The following is a 20,261-nucleotide window of genomic DNA, read 5'->3' as shown; positions in this document are numbered from 1 at the left end:
CCTCTGCATCCTCCGCCTCCCTCCTGTGTCCCAGTGCTCGTGTGGGTGAGACTCTTCGTTCGATTTTTCATATTTAGTTTTAAATTTCGATGGCATTGGGGAAAAGGAAAGGGGAATAAAAAGAGAGAGCGAGAAAGAAAAGAAATGGGAAGGAAATTCGCTGTTCTGAAAATCCAATCCCGGGGCCATAGCTCCCACTGTTAATTAAAATTAAATCTCGAGGGCATCTGTGTAGAGAAAGGGTCTGGGCCCTCGCTGTGCCTTTCTACAGCAGATGTCCAGCTATCTGGGCTCAGGCTGCTGTGTGCCGGTGGCTAGGAAGTGGGAAGGGCTCAGGCTAGCTGAAGGGAGGAAGCCAGACATCCAGGTCTTCAGGGAGGGAGTCTAACGGAGGGTGTGGGTCGGGAGAGGACATACAGTTGCAGTTGTTCAGAGCCTAAATAGTACATGATAAAAAATAAATTTAGGCCCACTCTCACCTCTTTCTCTGTGCCCCACCCCGAAATGAAATAAGGAAGCACCCTTCCCTATGTTTGAGATTTGATCCGTTTCATCTGGGCTACATAGGGGCAAAAAAGATGATTCGTTGCATGGTTCTTGCAAGGTCCATCTCTAGGTTTATGTTTGAGAATCTGCCTTCTAGTTCATTTCTTCAGCAAGAAACTTCTCTGCTCTGAGTTGGGTCCAAGGAATAATCTATTACTCATATTCTGCTTATTCTTAATTATTTCATTTTTGTTTTTGCTTTATTTTCTTTTGAGACAAGGTCTCTCTACATAGCCCTGGCTGTCTTGGAACTAGGTAGGCTAGGTTGGCCTGGAACTCAGAGACCCACCTGCCTCTGCCTCTCGTTCGAGTGCTGGGATTTAAAGGTATGTGACGCCATATCCAACCTTTCTGTTTGTTCTTTAAAATATTAAAATAAGCCGGGCGGTGGTAGTGCATGCCTTTAGTCCCAGTACTTGGGACACAGAGGCAGGTGGATCTCTGTGAGTTCGAGACTAGCCTGGTCTATAAGAGCTAATTCCAGGACAGCCTCCAAAGCCACAGGGTAACCCCGTCTCGAAAAACCAAAAAAAAAATTAAAATTACATGTATTAGTGTGTGCCTCTGTGTGTGTGTGTGTGTGTGTGTGTGTGAAGACAAATGGCAGGAGCCAGTTCTCTCCTTGCATATGAGTCTCATGAACTGAACGCATGCCATGAAGCTTAGCAGCAAACACCTTTACCCCCGTAGTCCTGCCCATTCTCTGCTTCTTACTTTTGCCTTGTGAACTTGGCAGATGTAGGGACTATGTTACATCATTGGTCTTACTCCGGGAACAGTGGCATTTCTAACATGGTGTGGGTGTCCTGTTCTCCTTCTAGGTAGTAAGTCAACAAACGCCATTTGTGTGTGCTTTGGGAGATGGGGGTTGGAGCCACTACTTAAAACTCACAAAGAGAATTAAGAGTAGAATTAGATGTCACTTCTTTCTTTGGGTCTCTCCGACCAGCAAGACCACAGCTCTGGGAGAGCCTCATCTCCTCCTAGTCCCTCTGCCTCCCTGTCCTTCCTGGCCTCTCCTCTCTTTAGGAGCACTTCCCTCTCTAACTTGGGGGCTGATAGATCCTAACCAACCCAAATCAAGGCAGTACTAAAACTCTGACTATCCTTGTCTGGGTAGTTGATTCAGAGCTCCATTATCCTTCTGCTTATGTCAGTTATGTGCTTATGAACATTTAAAAATGGCACCATTATCACACACACACACACACACATACACACACACACACACATTTGTCTTTCAAGACATGGTTTCTCTGTAAAGCTTTGGAGCCTGTCCTGGCATTCAAAAATAAGATTTTTGTGTGGTGTGTGTGTGTGTGTGTGTGTGTGTGTGTGTGTGTGTATGGTGTGTGTGTGTATGTGTGTATGGTGTGTGTGTGTATGGTGTGTGTGTGTATGTGTGTATGGTGTGTGTGTGTGTGTGTTCCTGTGGAAGCCAGAGGAGGATGTTGAATGCCCTTCTCTATCATTCTCAACCTTATTCTCTCACCGAAGCTTGCCTCTTTTTAGCTGATGGGAGCCACAGCAATCCACACCCCCCCCTCCAGCATCCCCTAACCCTGGGCTCACAAGCTAAGGTTCTGGGGCTCTAACTCAGATCTTCATGCTTGCACAGAAATTAGTGCCCTTACCTGCTGAGCCATCTCCATGGTCCCGTAAAAATAAATTTAAGTAGAAATGTTGAAGAATTGTTTCAGAAAAATATGATTTCCAGTTCTCCGATCCCAATGACAAAGGGATATATGTTGTTTGTTCTTTTGCCACGTGGAAGAGCCAGCGGTGGAGCTTGCGCAAGCATTCATCCGTGGAGCTAACCTTCTCCCCCTCCCCCAATATGCTGTCTCACAGAAAAAGGAAATATTTAGTGTGGCGACTGAGCAGATTGAGGCAGGGATTCAGGTGAGAAGGTGACTGGGGGATATGAGGTAGTTATGTCCAATGGGGACGACAAGGTACCATCTGTCATCTGCAAGGACACTGAAGGCTGAGCAGTGGGATCTCCTCCAGGGCTCCTTTGTTTAAAATAAGGAGGTATGTTCTCTTTGTCTCTGCCTCTGACTCTAGCCCCTAAATGTCAGCACACCCAGTAATTTCACTTGGAAGCCCATTCTTTTCAGATTTCAATTCTGGTCCCTTGATGAGCCAGTCCCCGCCTGAGACCAGCACCAGGCTGCTTCGGTGACCCCTTTGGTGGAATCCAGAACTGTTCTCTTGGGCTCTGCATCACTGCCCCCTTTGTCCCGGCTTGCTGTCACCAGGATCCATTCACACCCCCTGTGCTGTCATACCCCATTAGCAGTAGCTTCCTGTCTCTTCTGAGATGCTTTTGCGGCTCACCCAGATCCCTGCCCCTCCCCCTCTCCATCTTCCTGGTTAACATCATTTTCCCCCTCTGCGAAGCACCTGCGGGCTCAGAGTGACTGGTGCTTGTGGGGTTCTCAGAGTGCAGATTCACAGAATCGCTGTGGTGAAAGAATACAAGCACAGCCTAAAACTCTGCCTGTGCCTGGAAGCAAGAGTCCTCTAAGACTGCTCACATACGAGTATTCAGTCAGTGCTTATTGAACACTGTGTACCAGGTACCGCTCTAGGCATGGAGAATACAGCACAGTCCAGGGGATGGCTGGGCTTCACAGTCTTCTAGCATGTAGGAATGGAGGGATCAGATTGGGGTGGGGTGCAAGGAATACTCACAATAGGTAGGACGGTAGCCAAATAAAAGAGTCAATCTTCAGTTCTTTTTTTTCTATTAAATTATTTCACTTATTTTATATACCTACCACAGTTTCCCCTCTTCCTTTCCCCATGTTCCCTCCCCCCTTCCTTTCTAACCCCCCCCACTCCATTCACAAAGAGGCAGGCCTCCTATGGGTGTCAACACAGCATGGCACATTAACTTGAGGCAAGATCAAGCTCCTCCCCCTGCGTCAAGGTTGGACAAAACAACTCAGCTGGGGGATTGGGTTCCCAAATCCTGACCCCACTGCTAGGAGTCCCACAAACAGACCAACCTACACAACTGTCACACACATGCAGATGGACTAGGTCAGACCCATGCAGGCTCCTAGTTGTTAGTTAAGAGTCCGTGAACGCTCATGAACTCAGGTCAGCTGTCTCTGTGTGTTCCCCTGTCATGACCTTGACCCCACTTCAATCTTCAGTTCTTTCAGTAAGGAGAGTACAAGGTCTTCATAGACAACTGCCTCTGCTACCAGAAACTGTTTTCTTTGTAGACAGGTGGTGCTGAATCAGCCTTAGTGTATTTGTTTCTCCTTATTAGGAATGGGGCAAAATGGCCTTAGGTATATGGGCCAAATGACTTATGTATATGGGCCAAATGACTTATGTATATGGAGCCAAATGGCCTCATGTGTATGGGGTAAAATGGCCTCATGTGTATGGGGTAAAATGGCCTCATGTGTATGGGGTAAAATGGCCTCATGTGTATGGGATAAAATGGCCTCATGTATGGGGTAAAATGGCCTCATGTATGGGGTAAAATGGACTTATGTACATTGGGCAAGCACTCTCCCACTGAGCTGTATTCCCAGCCCTCTTAGATTTTTATCTTGACAAAGGGCTTTGCTTAGTTGCCCAGGGCACCCTTGACCTCAGTCTGTAACTCAGACAAGCATTGAGCTTGCAATTCTCTGGCCTTAGACTTCCAGAGTAGTCAGCAGGCTAGGCTACTGAACTCTTTCATTTTCCACCTCAATGCAGTGAATGGGACAGGTTTCTGGGGAAGGAAAAACATGCATTTAGAAAAGCAGTGGACCAAGACGTTGCCACCCTTTAAGGTTCACTATGGGGAACCTAGAAGCACCAAGGCCTTTATAGGACAGCGAAGAAGGAACAGGTGGGTGATGGGCAGCAATGTGCTGAGCTGAGCCTTAGTCACCTACAGACAGGAGTTATGAGCACTTCCTGATCTCCAACAGGACCCCAGTTAGGTTCCCAGCACCCATACTTCACATGTGCATACTCACTCACATAGAAATAAAATCTTTTTCAAAAATTTAATGTTGTTGTGTGTGTGTACATGTGAATATGTGTGCGTGTGTGTGGAGGCAGGGGGACAATGTAGTGACATTCTTCAGGAGCCATCAACCTTCAAGGTTTCTCACTGGCTTGGAGCCTACCAAGTAGACTAGTCTGGCTAGCCAGAAACCCAAAATGCCTATCTCTGTCTCTCCAGTGCTGGGATTACAACTAGGTATGTGCCACTATTCCTGACTTTCTGGGACTTGAACTCAGGTCCTCAGCTTGTGTGGCAATCATTTTACCCACTGAGCTAGCTGTCTATTCTATTGTTTAACTGGTTTTTTGTTTGTTTGTTTGTTTGTTTGGTTTTGAGACAGGGTTTCTCTCTGTAGCTTTGGATCCTGTTCTGGAACTCACTCTGTAGACCAGGCTGGCCTCAAACTCACAGACCCACCTGCCTCTGCCTCCTTAGTGTTGGAATCAAAGTCATGTGCCACCACTGCCCAGCTTCTAAAACCGATTTTTCTAAGCACGAGTTCTAGAGTATAAATGCATTCTTCAACATCTGTGGATTCCCTGGATGACCAAGAGTCAGCTTGAGGTTAACAGTCTGCATTACCATGCTGGTTAGCAGACTGGGAACTGGGAGCAGAGGCGGACGATAGGCCTGATTCCTTCTCTTGATCCTGTTGATGAAAGTTTTGGGTAAGTGGCAGATTTGTCTTACCCTCTCTCATAGAATCCAAAAGGTAGGAGATTCTGAACCTGTTTCTCACACCAAACACTACAGCATGTTATGTGCACAAAAATGAGGAAGAGAATTAGACCCTTTTTAAAAAAACATAATTCTTTATTGATTCTTTGGGAATATTACATCATGCACCCCAATCCTGCTTGCCCCACCCACACAGTCCCTCCATATCTACCCCTCACCTCTGCAACATGCCCCCCCAAATTAAAAACAAAACACAAAAAAGCAACCCCCCCCACCTTGATCCTCCATCTTTCTAACACCTTTTCATGCATCTTTGTGGCACCGGGAGCTACAGTGTATCATGGAGTACACCCTTCTGTCCAATCATCCCCACCCGCAAAATGTTCAGTACAATGAGCCATTGGTCTGGTTCAAGGCCTTTGGCACACTGTCGTCACTGGACCCTCACCTAAACTTCTCTGGAATATCTCCTGTTGCTCAAATCATGGAGATCCTAGGGTTATTGTCCCACAGGACCAGCCCCTTTGCATGCTCCAGCAGGTCATAGATGGGGTAGATGTTAGGGTGCACCAACCCAAGGCCCAGGATGTATAGAACCTCCTCCTCTTTTAACAACTGTTTATATCATCCTGAGTAGGCATTTCTTTTCTCCTTTGTCCTAAGCCATTAGCAGGTGCATACTAACTTTCTGGTACATGTCCAACCCACTAGTGGTGAAGACATATAAAGCAATTCCTGACCTTTACAAGTTTACAGTCTGCCTGTGGGGATGAGTGAGAGCTCATGATGCCACTCATAATCCACAAGCTGAAGAGATGCATAACTAAGGACCAAGAGTATAGAACACATGGTGGGTGTTATGGAACCCCAATACTGAGGTTAAAGGCAAAAAGCCATGCTTGGCTTTTTGTGTTAGGGATTTGAACTCAGGTCCTCTTGCTTGCATAGCAAGAGCTCTTATCCACTAGCCATCTCCCCAGCCCCTGGCATGCACTTTTGTTGTTGTTGTTTTACTCGTAAAGACAATTTATTTGGTGCTGGGGAGTTCACATAGAACCCTGGAATGCCCCTCCTCCCCTCAGCTCATAGAAACTGACTGACAGAAAAGTGTTTGCTTGGAAAGAAAATGCAGATGCTCTCCAGGAGGAGGAGCTGAGTTCAAGCAGATTCTTTGTTGTTGTTCTGTTTTTTTTTTTTTTAAGACTGGGTCTCACTATGTAGTTCTGGCAGCCCTGGACCTCACTATATAGACCAGGTTGGCCTTGAACTCACAGAGATCTGCTTGACTATGCTTTCCAAGTGCTAGAATTAAAGGTATACACCACTATGCCCAGCTGGTTTCAACTAGACTCTTAAAGAATGGCGGACACAAGGCCCTGGAGAAAGACTCCATCTAGTGTGGGGGTTTCCCAGTCATGGTCTCACTGTAACCCCTTCATACCCTACAAAAGTCTTGAACCAAGTGAAGGAAGAATGTGAAACAGAGTGGCCTCTATTTTCCTAAGGGTTGGCTTTGAATAGACTAATGTCCACTAATTTCTGTCTCCCTGGGGTTTCTAGTACAGCAGTAAGCAGACTGACCTAAGATCTGGCAACAGCAGGAGTTCACCTGTAGTTGATTAAGCTCTGTCTGTCTGTCCCTCTGCAGAAGTGGGACACACCCAAGACCAGTGAAAAGTATCTCGGCAACAGGCATCAGGATTTTTTTTAACTTGTCAACTCTGGAGAGGTCTTGCTGTGACTGGCTGTCAGACAGTGTGTGTGAGTCTGAGGCTTGTTCTAATGTCTATGAGAAAGCCTCCCATAGTACGTCAGAGGCTGTAGCTGGGGAAAACACTAGGCCGCTTCTGTGGGCCAGGATGAGGACACTGGGCTATTTCTGTGTCTTTGATGTGTTCATGCTGGGTTTGTGTTATGCATTGCCTTGTTTTGTCTGGTATCCATGTTTGGTGGAATTACTGATGTTTGGTTTTCATTTTGTTTTTTGTTTTTCAAGACAGGGTTTCCCTGTATCTTTGACTTTGCTGGAACTTACTTTGTTGATCAGGCTGGCCTGGAACTCACAGTGATCCATCCACCTGTCTCCACCTCCTGAGTGCTGGTATTAAAGTCATACATCACCACAAAATGTTTGATTTTTAATATATTTCTTATAGTATTTATTTACTTATTTTAATGGGTGCTGGGAATTGAACCTGGGTCCTCTGGAAGAGGCCGTCCCTCCAGCCCCTTCTTGTCTTTAAAAAATTAATGTATAAGGAGCTGGGTGTTGGTGGCACACGCCTCTAATCCCAGCACTCAGGAGGCAGAGGCAGGCGGATATCTGTGAGTTTGAGGTCAGCCTGGTCTACAGAGTGAGTTCCAGGACAGCCTCCAAAACAATACAGAGAAACCCTGTCTTGAAAAACCAAAAAAAATATTAATGTACATAATGTGTTTTGAATATATTTAAGCTCCACTCTGCCCCCAACTCCTCATAGATTCACTCCCAGGACCCTACTTTTAACATAACCAATTCTAAATTTGGTAGAGAAGGCAAATGGCCCTCTTATTATATATTATTAATAAGCATACTATGAAAAATAGTTTATGAACTACAGAGGTAGCCTCTACTGAAAAATGGAAGTTTCTAAACTATTTACCCCCAAAATTTCCCATTTTCAAATGATTTGTTTATTATTGAGGATTGCTGGAGTCCATGCACAACCCTGTCTTCCCAGGGCTCCCAGCAGCTCTGGGTTTCCAGCTTTTTATTGCTAGTTTTGTTCCTAATTCTCTAATCCCTCACTTCCTTCTTGTTCTGTCTATTTCCTTGGTTCTAATGCCGAATGCACATTTATCTTCAATAGTTTCGTCTCTCCCCCGTCTATTTGTTTTGAATGGCCTCAGTGTCTGGTGGACTGGCCCAGTGTGTAGGAGTGAACCCCACAAAGCTAACCGCCCATGAGGGCGGGGACATGTAAACTGACACAGGTAGATATAAAAGGAAGTGAAAGGAAAAGGAACCTCCCTTTTCTCCTGGAAGCCAGCCACGCTTCTAACTCCTGGTTTGTGCGACTCTCTCTCTCTCTGGTAAATAAATATATTGTTTTCCATATAGCATCGGATATCATTAATACCAGTGGGCACAGCTGAGGTGGAGTGTGGTTGTAGATGAGCAAACAGAAATACATCTTAGAATGGCATTCAGTCTGAAGCAAAACCCATGTCTAAAATGATGCATCTTTGATATTACTGTGTGACAGGGAGGCCTCTGTCATATTTCTTCAAATACTAACACACATAGCCGGTTATTGTTTTCATTTCTGGTTTTCTAAACTCTGGGTGCATTCATTTTCCATGGAATGACAATCTTGACCTTCCAAGTAGTAGGTAATTGTCCTTTGTGCTATCCTCCAGTTGATTTTCTTTTGTGGTCCCCAACAGATAAGCAGATTGTTGAGTCTTGTATCTTAAACCCTTAATCAACTGCCTGAAAAAAAAACAGGTGCTTGTGGATAACATTCTTAAAGGTGAGGCCCAGAGGAAGATATTGTAACTCCTTTATCACCTGATCATGTCTTAAAAGTCTCACTAAACAGCGTGAGCCCACAGTTTCTCATCACAGAGGGCACTGTGTTCTTAGTGTGTTACTTGCACTTGTATAATAAATAAACTTGCACTCTTAAAAAAATATCACCAAACCAAGACACCAACAGAAAAGAATTCAATCAGGATATATGGTATAAAATTATTTTAAATAAAAAACTTGCATTAATACTGCTTCTTCTGCAAAAAAAATTAAGGAACCCTCAGTGGGGGAACCTCAATTTTGAATGAAGAGACACAAAGGAAGGTAAGAACTTTGAGAAATTCAGGCTTAAATCTCGCTGATCTCCCAGGTTGTTGGGCTGTGAATTCACTGGGCTAAGGCGTTTAGAAGCCTGTGTTTCTGTCCTGGAAGAGTCAGAGCAGATGGACTTCCCAGAGCGAACAAAGAGTCCAACATGACAACGCTGGATGGTTCTTAGGAATCAGCAAACTAAGTCAGGGCACCAAAATGTCCCAACACTGATGGACTGCATGGAGAGGCTGGGAAGACATGGTTCTCCCTGAGGTTAAGGATTCCAAGTTTCCTAGTTAAAAATGTATATGGGCATAAAATCCTGCTCCCTAAGTGTCTGTGTTTACTACAGAAATGTTTTCCATGATCCAAATCCTTCAGTAAAACTGACCCAGAAGACCTGTCATGGTGTAACTGATACCATCTAAAGGTCTAAAGGGCACCTATATATTCTCTCTCTCTCTCTTTCTCTCTCTCCCTCTCTCTCTCTCTCTCTCTCTCTCTCTCTCTCTCTCTGTCTCTGTCTCTGTCTCTCTCTCTGTCTCTGTCTCTCTCTCTGTCTCTGTCTCTCTCTCTCTGTCTCTCTGTCTCTCTCTCTGTCTCTCTGTCTCTCTGTCTCTCTGTCTCTCTGTCTCTCTGTCTCTCTCTCTCTCTGTCTCTCTGTCTTTCTGTCTCTCTCTAAGAAAACAAATCTCCATAAGCCCAAAAGTAGGCAAACTTACTTAAAATCTCTAAGAATGAGTCACACGCCTGTAATCCCAGCAGCCAGGGCTATACAGAGAAACCAAATCTTGAAAAACAAAACAAACAAACAAACAGAGCTTCTTAAAAAAAAAAATCAAACGCTCTCCCTTATTTGCCCAGCTTCTTTTCAGATGCAATGGCTGAAAGTTCCACTGGGTGGCACTGCTGTAGATTAAAAAAAAAGATGTGGGGCCCATTTGTAAGAATAGGGAGGTTTCAACAGATTTCTTTTCTGTTCTTTTTGTTTGTTTGTTTGTTTGTTTTTTGGTTTTTCAAGACAGGGTTTCTCTGTGTATGTAGCTTTGGAGGCTGTCCTGGCACTTGCTCTGTAGATGAGGCTGGCCTCGAACTCACAGAGATCCACCTGTCTCTGCCTCCCAAGTGCTGGCATGGGCCACCACTGCCCGGCAAAATCATTTGTAAATATCATTAATTAACATTAAGTAGAAATCTGTTCAAGCCGGGTGTTGGTGGTGCATGCCTTTAATCCCAGCACTTGGGAGGCAGAGGCAGTCAGATCTCTGTGAGTTCGAAGTCAGTCTGGTCTTCAAAGAGAGTTCCAGGACAGTCTCCAAAACCCTACAGAGAAACCCTGTCTCGTAAAACCAAAAAAAAAAAAAAAAAAAAAAGACTTTTAAAATTACATGGAGTATTGATACTATGAGGTTTTAAAATTGTGTGTGTGTGTGTGTGTGTGTGTGTGTGTGTTGTGGGAGTTGTATATAGCAGAGCACAGTTTTAGGGGTATTGGTTCTCTCCTTCCACTGTAGTGTATTCCAGGGATCCATCTCAGATTTTCAGGCACGATGGTACCTTTATCCCCTGAGCCATCTGAGCCATCTTATTGCCCTATTGGGAGCTAATTTATTTCATTTTACATATTGAGGTAGAAATGAAATGAGGTGTTTAAGATTCGTTGTTGAATACTATGAAGAAACAAGATTGACCTGGAATAGCTTTATTATTGTTGAAACTGGGTATTGGGTGCCAGGAAGACACATCAAAGTGCTTCTTACTCCTATGTAAGTTTGCCATCTTCCATAATAAAAGGATCCCCCATTATAAGTGTTCAGCACTTACTATAATAAGTCTTCTTTTTCTCTTTGGAAGACCTATTAGCAGCTGGATGCTTAAGTGTATCAGGCTGGATGTTGCTAATGTTCACTCTGTGGCAGCAACAATGATAGTATCCCTTGGAATGTCTCAAGATCGGAAATGGATTGCAGCTTCCTGAGAGCACTGCTGAGTTTAAAAGCCAGAGTTACCCTGTCTTGATTTTCTTGGCATGCCTTGGCTTAACATTTCAAGCTCCAGATAAAGCCTCTAATCTTCTCCTAGAACAGAAGTTCTCAACATGTGTATAGTGACCCCTTTGGGGGTCAAACAGGGTAGTAGATCAGATATCTCCATTACAATTCATAACAGTAGCAAAATTATAGTTATAAAGTAATAAAAATGATTTTATGGTTGAGGGTCATCACAGCATGAAGAACTGTATTAAATGGTCACAGCATTAGGAAAGTTGGGAACCACTGGCCTAGAAAGTCAATATTATCCCAAGGTTAGCTGGCAAATATAAGTAGCGTGCCCATGTTTACTCTAAGATGCTTATTTTCCCCCCTATTTTCTGGTTTGCCTGCAGAAAAGGAGAAGACGGAGTGTTGAAAGCAACTCTTCAGATTCCTGCAACTTTCTGAGAGCCTATTGTACAAGAGGCAGGGTTCCTGCATAGCAAGGTGGAGTTGGTTAGTGAGGTTTCACTACTCTTCTTCCATTTCGGTATTATTGGAATGTATTCTTGGCAGTCAGAAGTACAAAGTAGTACCGGTCCCATCCATGTCAGTCTCCATCTATGATGAGAATAAGATGGGTTTTAGTTCCTACCTTCCTCACTTTCTTAACCACTGAGTCATCTCCCTCCCCTTTAAAAATTATTTCATGTACATTGGTGTTTATGCCTGCATTATATCTGTATGGGGGTGTCGGATCCCCTGGAACTGGAGTTACATTGTGAGCTGTCATGTGGGTGCTGGGGATTGAACCTGGGTCCTCTGGAAGAACAGCCAGTGCTCTTAACCTCGCTAACTTTTTTTTCTTTTAGGTTTTTTGTTTTTTGTTTGTTTGTTTGTTTTTGTTTTGTTTTTTGGAGGCAAGGTTTCTCTGTATTGCTTTGAGCCTGTCCTGGAACTCACTCTGGAGACCAGGCTGGCTTCGAACTCACAGAGATCCACCTGCCTCTGCCTCCCAAGTGCTGGGATTAAAGGCATGCTCCAACAATGCCCAGCTCCCTCACTAACTTTCTTATACTCTGTACCCTTTAACAGGGCTGATGAGTTTTTCATAATACCATATGTCTGTTACTGAAGGAGGATTTCCATGGACCCCTCCCTCCTCTGCTGATTTTCCAGTTTCTCTCTAGCCTGCCCTCTTTGATTGGAGCTGATGCATTGTTTTTCCGTCTTTCAGGTCAAATGCACCTTTGGGGGGCATGTTTACATAGTCCTTTCCAAGTAGAAGCTGTGCGGTGCTTGGAGCTTGAGTTTGCTCAAGCAAGCCAAACTCTTCTAACGTGAACTCCGCTAGTTCTCAGGACTGGGATGGAAGAGTCAGCACCAGCAGAAAGCCAGGGCCAGCTACCAAGCCCCCACCACGGCTCACTGAGGAGGGCAGTGGCTGCTGCCCTGGCCCTGGATGGGGAGTCCACAATGGGCCGTAGGAAGAAGAGGAGGAAAGAGTCTCGCCCAGAATCCATCATCATCTACCGGTCAGATAATGAGAAGACGGATGAGGAGCCCGAGGAACCAGAAGGTGGCGATCGGCCTAAAGAGGAGGAGGGGGAGGATTTCCTGGACTACCCCGTAGATGACGGTCAGTTTGTCTGGAGCCCCTTGTTCAAAGCCCCCTCCAGGAGACAGGCACCTTCTCACTGGCCTTTTTCTTTCAGGAGATGCATTTTTTGAGGTGTTGCAGTCTTCATTAATTAAACAGACAGTGGTATTTACAGCCTGAAACACTCTATTCTGGGTGAGATGCTATCTCCACCCTCTCACAACTGCTAGTGTAAGAAGCTGATTTATAGACTAATCATTTAACATATATGAGATAAAGAGCAACAGTTGTTACCTTTCATAATAATTATGAAAATGCAGCCAGGTGTGGTGGCTTACTCCTATAATTCCAGCACTTGGGAGGCTGGGATTGAGGCAGAAGGGTCATGAATTGGACAACATCCTGGGCTATACAGTGAGATCATGTATCAAAAAATAAAACAAAAATTAAACCACCACCACCAACAACAACACATCAAGAGACTATGTCTTATTTAGGATTTCTACTGCAACAAAAACCATAACCAAAAGCAAGTTGGGGGAAAGGGCTTATTTGGCTTACACTTCCACAGCACTGTTCATCATCAAAGGAAGTCAGGGCAGGAACTGAAACAGGGCAGGAACCTGGAGGCGGGAGCTGATGCAGAAGCCATGGAGGGGTCCTGCTTACTGGCTTGTTCCCCATGGCTTGCTCCACTGCTTTCCTACAGAACCCAGGACCACCAGCCTAGGGATGGAACCATCCACAATGGTCTGGGACCTCCCCTATCAATCATTAATTAAGAAAATACTTAGCCAGGCAGTGGTGGCACACGCCTTAGTCGAAGCACTCGGGAGGCAGAGGCAGGTGAATCTCTGTGAGTTCGAGGCCAGTCTAGTTTACAGAGTGAGTTCTAGGACAGCCAGGGCTACACAGAGAAACCCTGTCTAAAACGAACAAACTAACAAAAACTCAAAAGGCAAACAAACAAACCCAGAACAAAACAAAACAAATACCTTACGGTCAGATCTTATGGAGGCATTTTCTCAATTGAGGTTCCCTCCTTTCAGATAACTCTAGTTTGTTTGTCAAGTTGACATAAGATTAGCCAGCACAGAATATAAATTATGGTTTCAGTGACATACAGTATTCCTTCACATTCAGGATTGTCAAAATTTGTGTGAAATATGATAGCATCATTGTATGGAACTAGATATACTCTCATACTCCTCATTAAAGTCACTTCAACCTCAATATTTATTAAGATTCAAAGTACGCGTGCTGTATGTCACAGAAATTCTTAGTATCTCCACCATGAGGTTTATTTCTGTGCTCTGCCTGTAAAAGGACCTTTGTTGCCATTAGGGAGCCTGTGGGTTCTCTATGTTAAGAATTACCGTGCAGCAATGGACAGACCTATTTGTGTGGGAGGCTAGATGTTAAGACTCGCAAACTCAGCGTGAACAACACGAGAAGTGTCTCTGCTCTCATGGAGCTGACCTATCCTGGGAAGACAGATAGTGAAAAGATAATTTCAGGTGGAACATCAGTTCCAAAGATAGCAAAACCACAACAGAGGGGAGATGGTAACTGATGGAGGGATTTTGTGTCACAGGAGACATCTCTAAAGAAGTGCCATTTGGGCCTGGAAAGATGGTTCAGCGGTTAAGAGTATTGGCTGCTCTTCCAGAAGTCCTGAGTTCAATCCCCAGCAACCACATTGTGGCTCACAACCATCTGTAATGAGATCTGGTGCTCTCTTCTGGCCTGTAGGCATACATGCAGACAGAACGCTGTATACATAATAAATAAATAAATCTTAAGAAAGAAGTGACATTTGGTCAAAAGGAAACTCCCTTACATAGGGAACAGTATGATAATAGATACAAATGTCACTCTCTCAGAAAAAATCTGTTGGCTAACGGCAGGGTCTGTTAACACCCCTTTGAGCCCCTAACAGGCAGGACTCAGGACTGAGTCTTGTCATGGGTACTTCGAGAAGGGGGGAATGTAGTGACCAGTCCCCCATTTTATCAGCCATTACAGGCTAACATGTGCTTGCATGGCCTTGCGGCTCCTGCCCTGGTCACTAAGAGGTCAGATGCCCTCGGGCTGTGCTTTATGACTCTGGGTGTGCTTTACAGACAAGTGCACAGCAGTGACATGCAGAGCATAGCAACCGCCCTGGGAGGGCCTATGGGCCATAACAACCAGTTGACCAATCAACACAGGGCAGGTCGTCCAAACCTGGAAGCGCACCAATCCTGAGACTGTTTCATACCCCTAGACACTCCCCTTACATTGCCCTTTAAGATCCCTGCCTTGAGGTTGCTTGGGGTCTTTCTCCAGCCATCCGCTATGGCGGCAGGGCAAAGGGCCCAAGCTAATGGGGTTAGCTTGTTAAACATCTACAATAAAAGACTCAATTAAAAAAGAAGTGACATTTGAACCCCTCTAAGTAACATGAAGGAGCCAGGTAAGAAAAATGTGGGGCCAGTTTTGTTTTGTTGTTTTTGTTGTTTACTTTTGGAAGACAGTGGCCTATTGATGGTGAAGGGTGTTTGTTAGAGTGTGGAGAGAACCAAGCAGATGATGGAGAAAGGTCAGTAAGGGAAGCCAGGCTGGATCCTGATACGTCTTGCAAGGGCAAATAGAGGGCTGGGAACTATGGAAGTCAAGGTGGACTTTCAAGCAAGTCAGACATAATATATATATATGTATATATATATATATATATATATATATATATATATATATACACACACGGTGTGTTGTGTGCGTGGTGAATGGGTTATTTATAGCTTAAATATAAGGCCTGGGGTGTCTATAAGCATGAGAGAATGCCCCATCTCGGAAACTAGCCATGAGAAGGGAGGGGGTGGGCTGTACCCTCAGTATGCATACGTATGTACACAGGTTAGTACTTATAAATAATGCCTTCAGAGCACTTGTTAACCAGAAACAGGGTCATGAACTGGTGAGACTTTGTCAAGGCTGCGGTCCCGAAAAATGGAGAGACCTCAGGAAGAACAAGTTAATCTTGCTCAGAGTTTTGTCGGGCCCACACATGGAGTCATCGGTCTCTGTAAGAGTGGTAATAGCAGAGATCGCCTCCAAGGGAGATCTCTTTTAAGCTGACTCACTGGTTCTACTGCTCCTACTCAGGTCTGGCCTCAGGATGGCACTGAGATGAAACATGGAGTCCTCAGTTCTTGACTGTCATCTCCGTTGTGCACTGCAGGTGTGTGGAACATGCCTTTGGACAGCCGCTACGTCACACTGACGGGGACCATCACTCGAGGGAAGAAGAAGGGTCAGATGGTGGACATCCACGTCACGTTGACAGAGAAGGAGCTGCAGGAACTGACCAAACCCAAGGAGCTGTCAAGGGAAGCAGCCCCTGAGGGAAGAAGTGTCTGCCAGGTGGGGGCAGACCAGGGCCCACATGTGGTCCTCTGGACACTGGTCTGCCTACCTGTGGTCTTTATCCTTTCTTTTGTCGTGTCTTTCTACTATGGCACTATCACCTGGTACAACATCTTCCTTGTGTACAATGAGGAGAGGACCTTTTGGCATAAGATTTCCTACTGTCCCTGCCTCATTCTCCTCTATCCAGTGCTCATCATGGCCATGGCCTCCTCCCTGGGGCTATATGCCGCCGTGGTCCAGCTGTCATGGTCCTGGGGAGCGTGGTGGCAAGCTGCCTGTGACATGGAGAAAGGCTTCTGTGGCTGGCTCTGCAGCAAGCTGGGCCTGGAGGACTGTTCTCCCTACAGCATTGTGGAGCTGCTGGAGTCTGACAATATCTCAGGCAATCTCTCCAACAGGGACCCCATCCAGGGAGTAGAGACCTCCTCTGTCTAAACCACCAGAGACTTCTTTCCCTAGTAGTTGATAGTCATTCTACAGTTCTAGCAGGTTCTTTCCTTAAACTATCCAGTCCCCGCTACAGACCTGGAAAATCCTAGCTCACAATGGTCTGCCCACCATCTTCATTATCCCAAGAGGGCAGGAAACAGAAAAGTAACTTGTGCCAAAATAGCTCGTCTAATATGCAAGTGCATCTTGACTCTTTGCCCTGAAATGACCATTTATCTGGAATATGAAGGTCCACTGTAAATTTCTTCAGAGGCCTGATGGTGTTATTGGTGCCTGTAATCCAGGGAAGTATGTGCCTAAATGTGACAGGAAGAAAAAAGAGGCTCAGGGGTAACCAAATCCACCAAGAAAATAGCTGGAGATGGAGCGGCACATTTAGGTAGCTAGGCTACTAAGATGAAGACTGGGCATCATGTATGTTTAGATAGAACTGCATATAATTAGAGCCCCAAACATGAGTGAACCAAACAAGAGAGAAATCTTCTTCCATCTTATATAGATGTCTGGAGGTGGACCACCCCAAAACCCTGTGATGTCATCTGGAGTTCACTGGATGGTGTTCTTATTTTCAGTTTCCAAATGCTGACTATATCTCTAGCTGTTATAGTAGTGCTTCTGGGAAATACAGAAGAAGCAAAGGGGGGCACAAAGCCCCCGTCAATACTTATTATATCTCATTGACCACACTATAGTCACATGACCTCACAATCAAGATACTGGGAAACGTTATCTTTTATCTGGGTAACTATATTCCTAGATGATATTGGGTTATGTAAATTTGTGGAAAGGGAGAATAGCTATTTGGCAGGCAGGCATGAGTCCACATCTTTTTTGTTTTGTTTTGTCTTTTTGAGACAGGGCTTCACTGTATTACTTTGGAGCCTGTCCTGGAACTCACTCTTGTAGACCAGGCTGGTCTCAAACTCACAGAGACCCCCCCTGCCTCTGCCTCCCGAGTGCTGGGATTAAAGGCATGTGCCACCACTGCCCAGCAAGAGTCCACACCTTATGAATAGGTATTAATATCATTCAGGATTCAAAACTACTAATACAGCTTTATTTATTTACTTGTTTATTCATTTAGCTATTTTGGTCCTAGTCTTACAAGGAGAATTTATACCTAAATATGGGCTACATATACTATGCATATGCCTTAGACAGTAGCATCTCTTGTACTTGACAACTTAACTTTTGTCCCGTGGTTTCATATATGTCATATAACTACAGGATAATTCTTCCTGGAAAGAAAGGGGGCACAGGGATTGACAGTATTTAATCTATAAAGACAGAGGAGAGGGAGAGGAAAAGAGAGTGACATACACACACACAGAGACAGAGAGAAAGACAGAGAGAGAATCAGAGAGAGACAGAGAGAGACTATCCCAGCAGGGGTTAGTAGCTCAAAACAGCACATTTAGCTTGTGCTTTGGTCAAACCCGGGAGCCTTATTCACTCAGACCTCGCTAGCATGAAGCACCTCTGACATGGGTAATATCACCAATTAATCCAGATGAAAAGATCCTGGATGGAAGAAATACTTCATTTTTAAGTGTCTTGGTTTCAAAATGTCCAGTCCTAAGAGGTCAGTGAGTTTTGGAATTGGGGTTCTTTGCAAAAAGTGATCAAATTTTTTCTTGTGTCTCAGAAACAAATGCTTCGAGGAACCAGCATGAACTGAACTAGAGGGGTGGGTCAAGCTCCCCAACTACCAAACAGTGACATTCATTTAGTGTATGGTGCTGAACTCCACTTTCAGAGAATCAAGAAAACAATCCTGTTAGTAGAAAAAGAAAAAAAAAACCGTGTCCAGTATTTTTGAGAATAGCTGTGGTGCTTCCTGGTGCATTTCCAGAGATAAGAGTAATTTAAATGAAAATAAAAATAATAGAATCTGATTGCCATTTACTTACTTTACTTTTGAGGTTTCCCCCAAATAGCTTTGAATACTATAGTGCTCACGGAAAGGTGGGCCAAGGTGAGTGTGCGATGATCTCAGTAAGGGAATCTATGTTCTGGCTTTCTGTGTACCACAGAATTATGGGATTTCTATTTAGATGAACTGTTTCCAAGTCGCCTTTTAACCTAACTTTTTTTTTTTAGAAAAGATCTATCTATCTATCTACCTACCTACCTACCTACCTACCTACCTATCTATCTATCTATCTATCTATCTATCTATCTATCTATCTATCTATCTATCTATCTAACTATCTATTTATATGTATAGTGTTCTGCCTGCATGTGTCCCTGCAGGCCGGAAGAGGGCACCAGATCTCATTATAGTTGGTTGTGAGCCATCATGTGGTTTCTGGAAATTGAACTCAGGACCTCTGGAAGAGCTGCCAGTGCTCTTAGCCTCTGAGCCATCTGTCCAGCCTCCCTGACTCATCTTAAAAAAATGCAGCCACATTTACTACATTTATCACATTTATGTCAGTCACATTGGTTAGGGAAATCAATGATTAAGGACAAAAATCATTATTAAGGTAAGGGTAGAGGAGCATGGTGACATTTGTGGGGGTGGGGGGCTGAGAAGCCACCCAAATGATGTTGACATGGTGGCCAACCTTGACCTAAAGACTTATAAAACTACAATAATTTCAAAAGAGCACTAGTGCCAGGTATGGTTATACACACCTCAAACCCCACAATAAAACTCATTGGTTCACCAAATTGGACTTTGGTGATATCCCATACTTTGATCTGCCATGGGCTCCCTATCTGTGTGCCTTATGTCACCCCAGGACATGTCTGGTCGCCAAAAGGAAAGGGCTGCTGGGCGATTTCCTTGAAAAAGAGTGGCAAACATTTGCTGCAATCGGCAGACACCTCCATTTCCAGAAAAAGACACCTTAAGCTTCCTGAACTTCCTTTTCATCCTCAGCTACTCCAGGCTGTCAAGGAATTCCTAGCAGAGGCTACCTTTTAAGTGTTTTTATCCCCCTTCTTAAAAAAAATTGTGTGCATTGGTGTTTTGCCTGCATGTATGTCTGTGTGTGTGTGTGTGTCGGGTCCCCTGGAACTGGAGTCATAGACAATTGTGAGCTGCTCTGTGGGTGCTGGGAAGACAACCCCAGTGCTTCTTCTAACCATTGAACCATCTCTCCAGTGGACTCCCCTCCCCCCATTTTAGGTGTTTATACTTTGTCTGCAAAATTGAAAGCCTTTCCTACTTTTGCTTACTCGGAGAAGTCTCACTCTTTCCTTTGGCATTAGGTCCTAAGGCCATTGTACCTGTTCAGTCTTTCTTTAATCCCCTGTTTAGAAGGCCTTTAGAGGAGGTAAGTGACTCTCTGGATGCGTCTTACATAGGGGACTATAACTCCAGAGTGCTAATATAAAATGCTATCCAGAGTGATCTCTCAGTACTAGCGATTATTCATTTTTATTCTTATATTTTTGGTTGTGAGCCTAGCCTTTAACGGCTGAGCTATCCCTCCAGCCCTCATTTTTATTCTTAAAAATCACGTAGGCATGCCTGTGTAGGTGGGTATGTGAATCTCAGTGCAGGTGCCTTTGAAAGCCAGTAGAGGGCGTCAGATCCCATGGAACTGGAGTTTTGAACTGCCTGATGTGGGTACTGAGACCTGAACTCATCCTTGCATGACCAGTACTTTCTTAACCCGTGACTCATTTTTAAATGCCGAGTGCTCCATCTGCATGTGTGCCTGCACACCAGAAGAGCGCATCAGATCTCATTATAGATGGTTGTGAGCCACCATGTGATTGCTGGGAACTCAACTCAGGACCTCTAGAGGAGCA

The 20,261-nt window shown here is 44.6% G+C and overlaps 1 protein-coding gene across 2 annotated transcripts; it reads left to right on the top strand.

The window, feature by feature from the left end:
* The first annotated feature begins 8 nt into the window (after nucleotides 1-8).
* Nucleotides 9-18,394, top strand: Tmem169 (transmembrane protein 169). Of its 2 annotated transcripts, XM_013113758.3 has the most exons (4): nucleotides 9-45; nucleotides 11,455-11,557; nucleotides 12,279-12,680; nucleotides 15,862-18,394. In XM_013113758.3, exons 3-4 carry the CDS (start codon nucleotides 12,410-12,412, stop codon nucleotides 16,482-16,484), a joined length of 894 nt encoding a protein of 297 aa, XP_012969212.1. In that variant the 5' UTR covers nucleotides 9-45; nucleotides 11,455-11,557; nucleotides 12,279-12,409; the 3' UTR covers nucleotides 16,485-18,394. The 2 variants fall into 2 exon arrangements, with proteins under 2 accessions (XP_012969212.1, XP_040609305.1); XM_040753371.1 differs by lacking the exon at nucleotides 9-45 and having other exon boundaries at nucleotides 11,454-11,548.
* Nucleotides 18,395-20,261: the final 1,867 nt, after the last annotated feature.

The sequence above is a fragment of the Mesocricetus auratus genome, unplaced genomic scaffold (assembly GCF_017639785.1).
Source record: "Mesocricetus auratus isolate SY011 unplaced genomic scaffold, BCM_Maur_2.0 Super-Scaffold_100010, whole genome shotgun sequence".
In the NCBI taxonomy this organism is placed as follows: Eukaryota; Metazoa; Chordata; class Mammalia; order Rodentia; family Cricetidae; genus Mesocricetus; species Mesocricetus auratus.
Note: the sequence above shows the minus strand (reverse complement) of the source record. Positions and strands in the feature narration are given on the sequence as shown.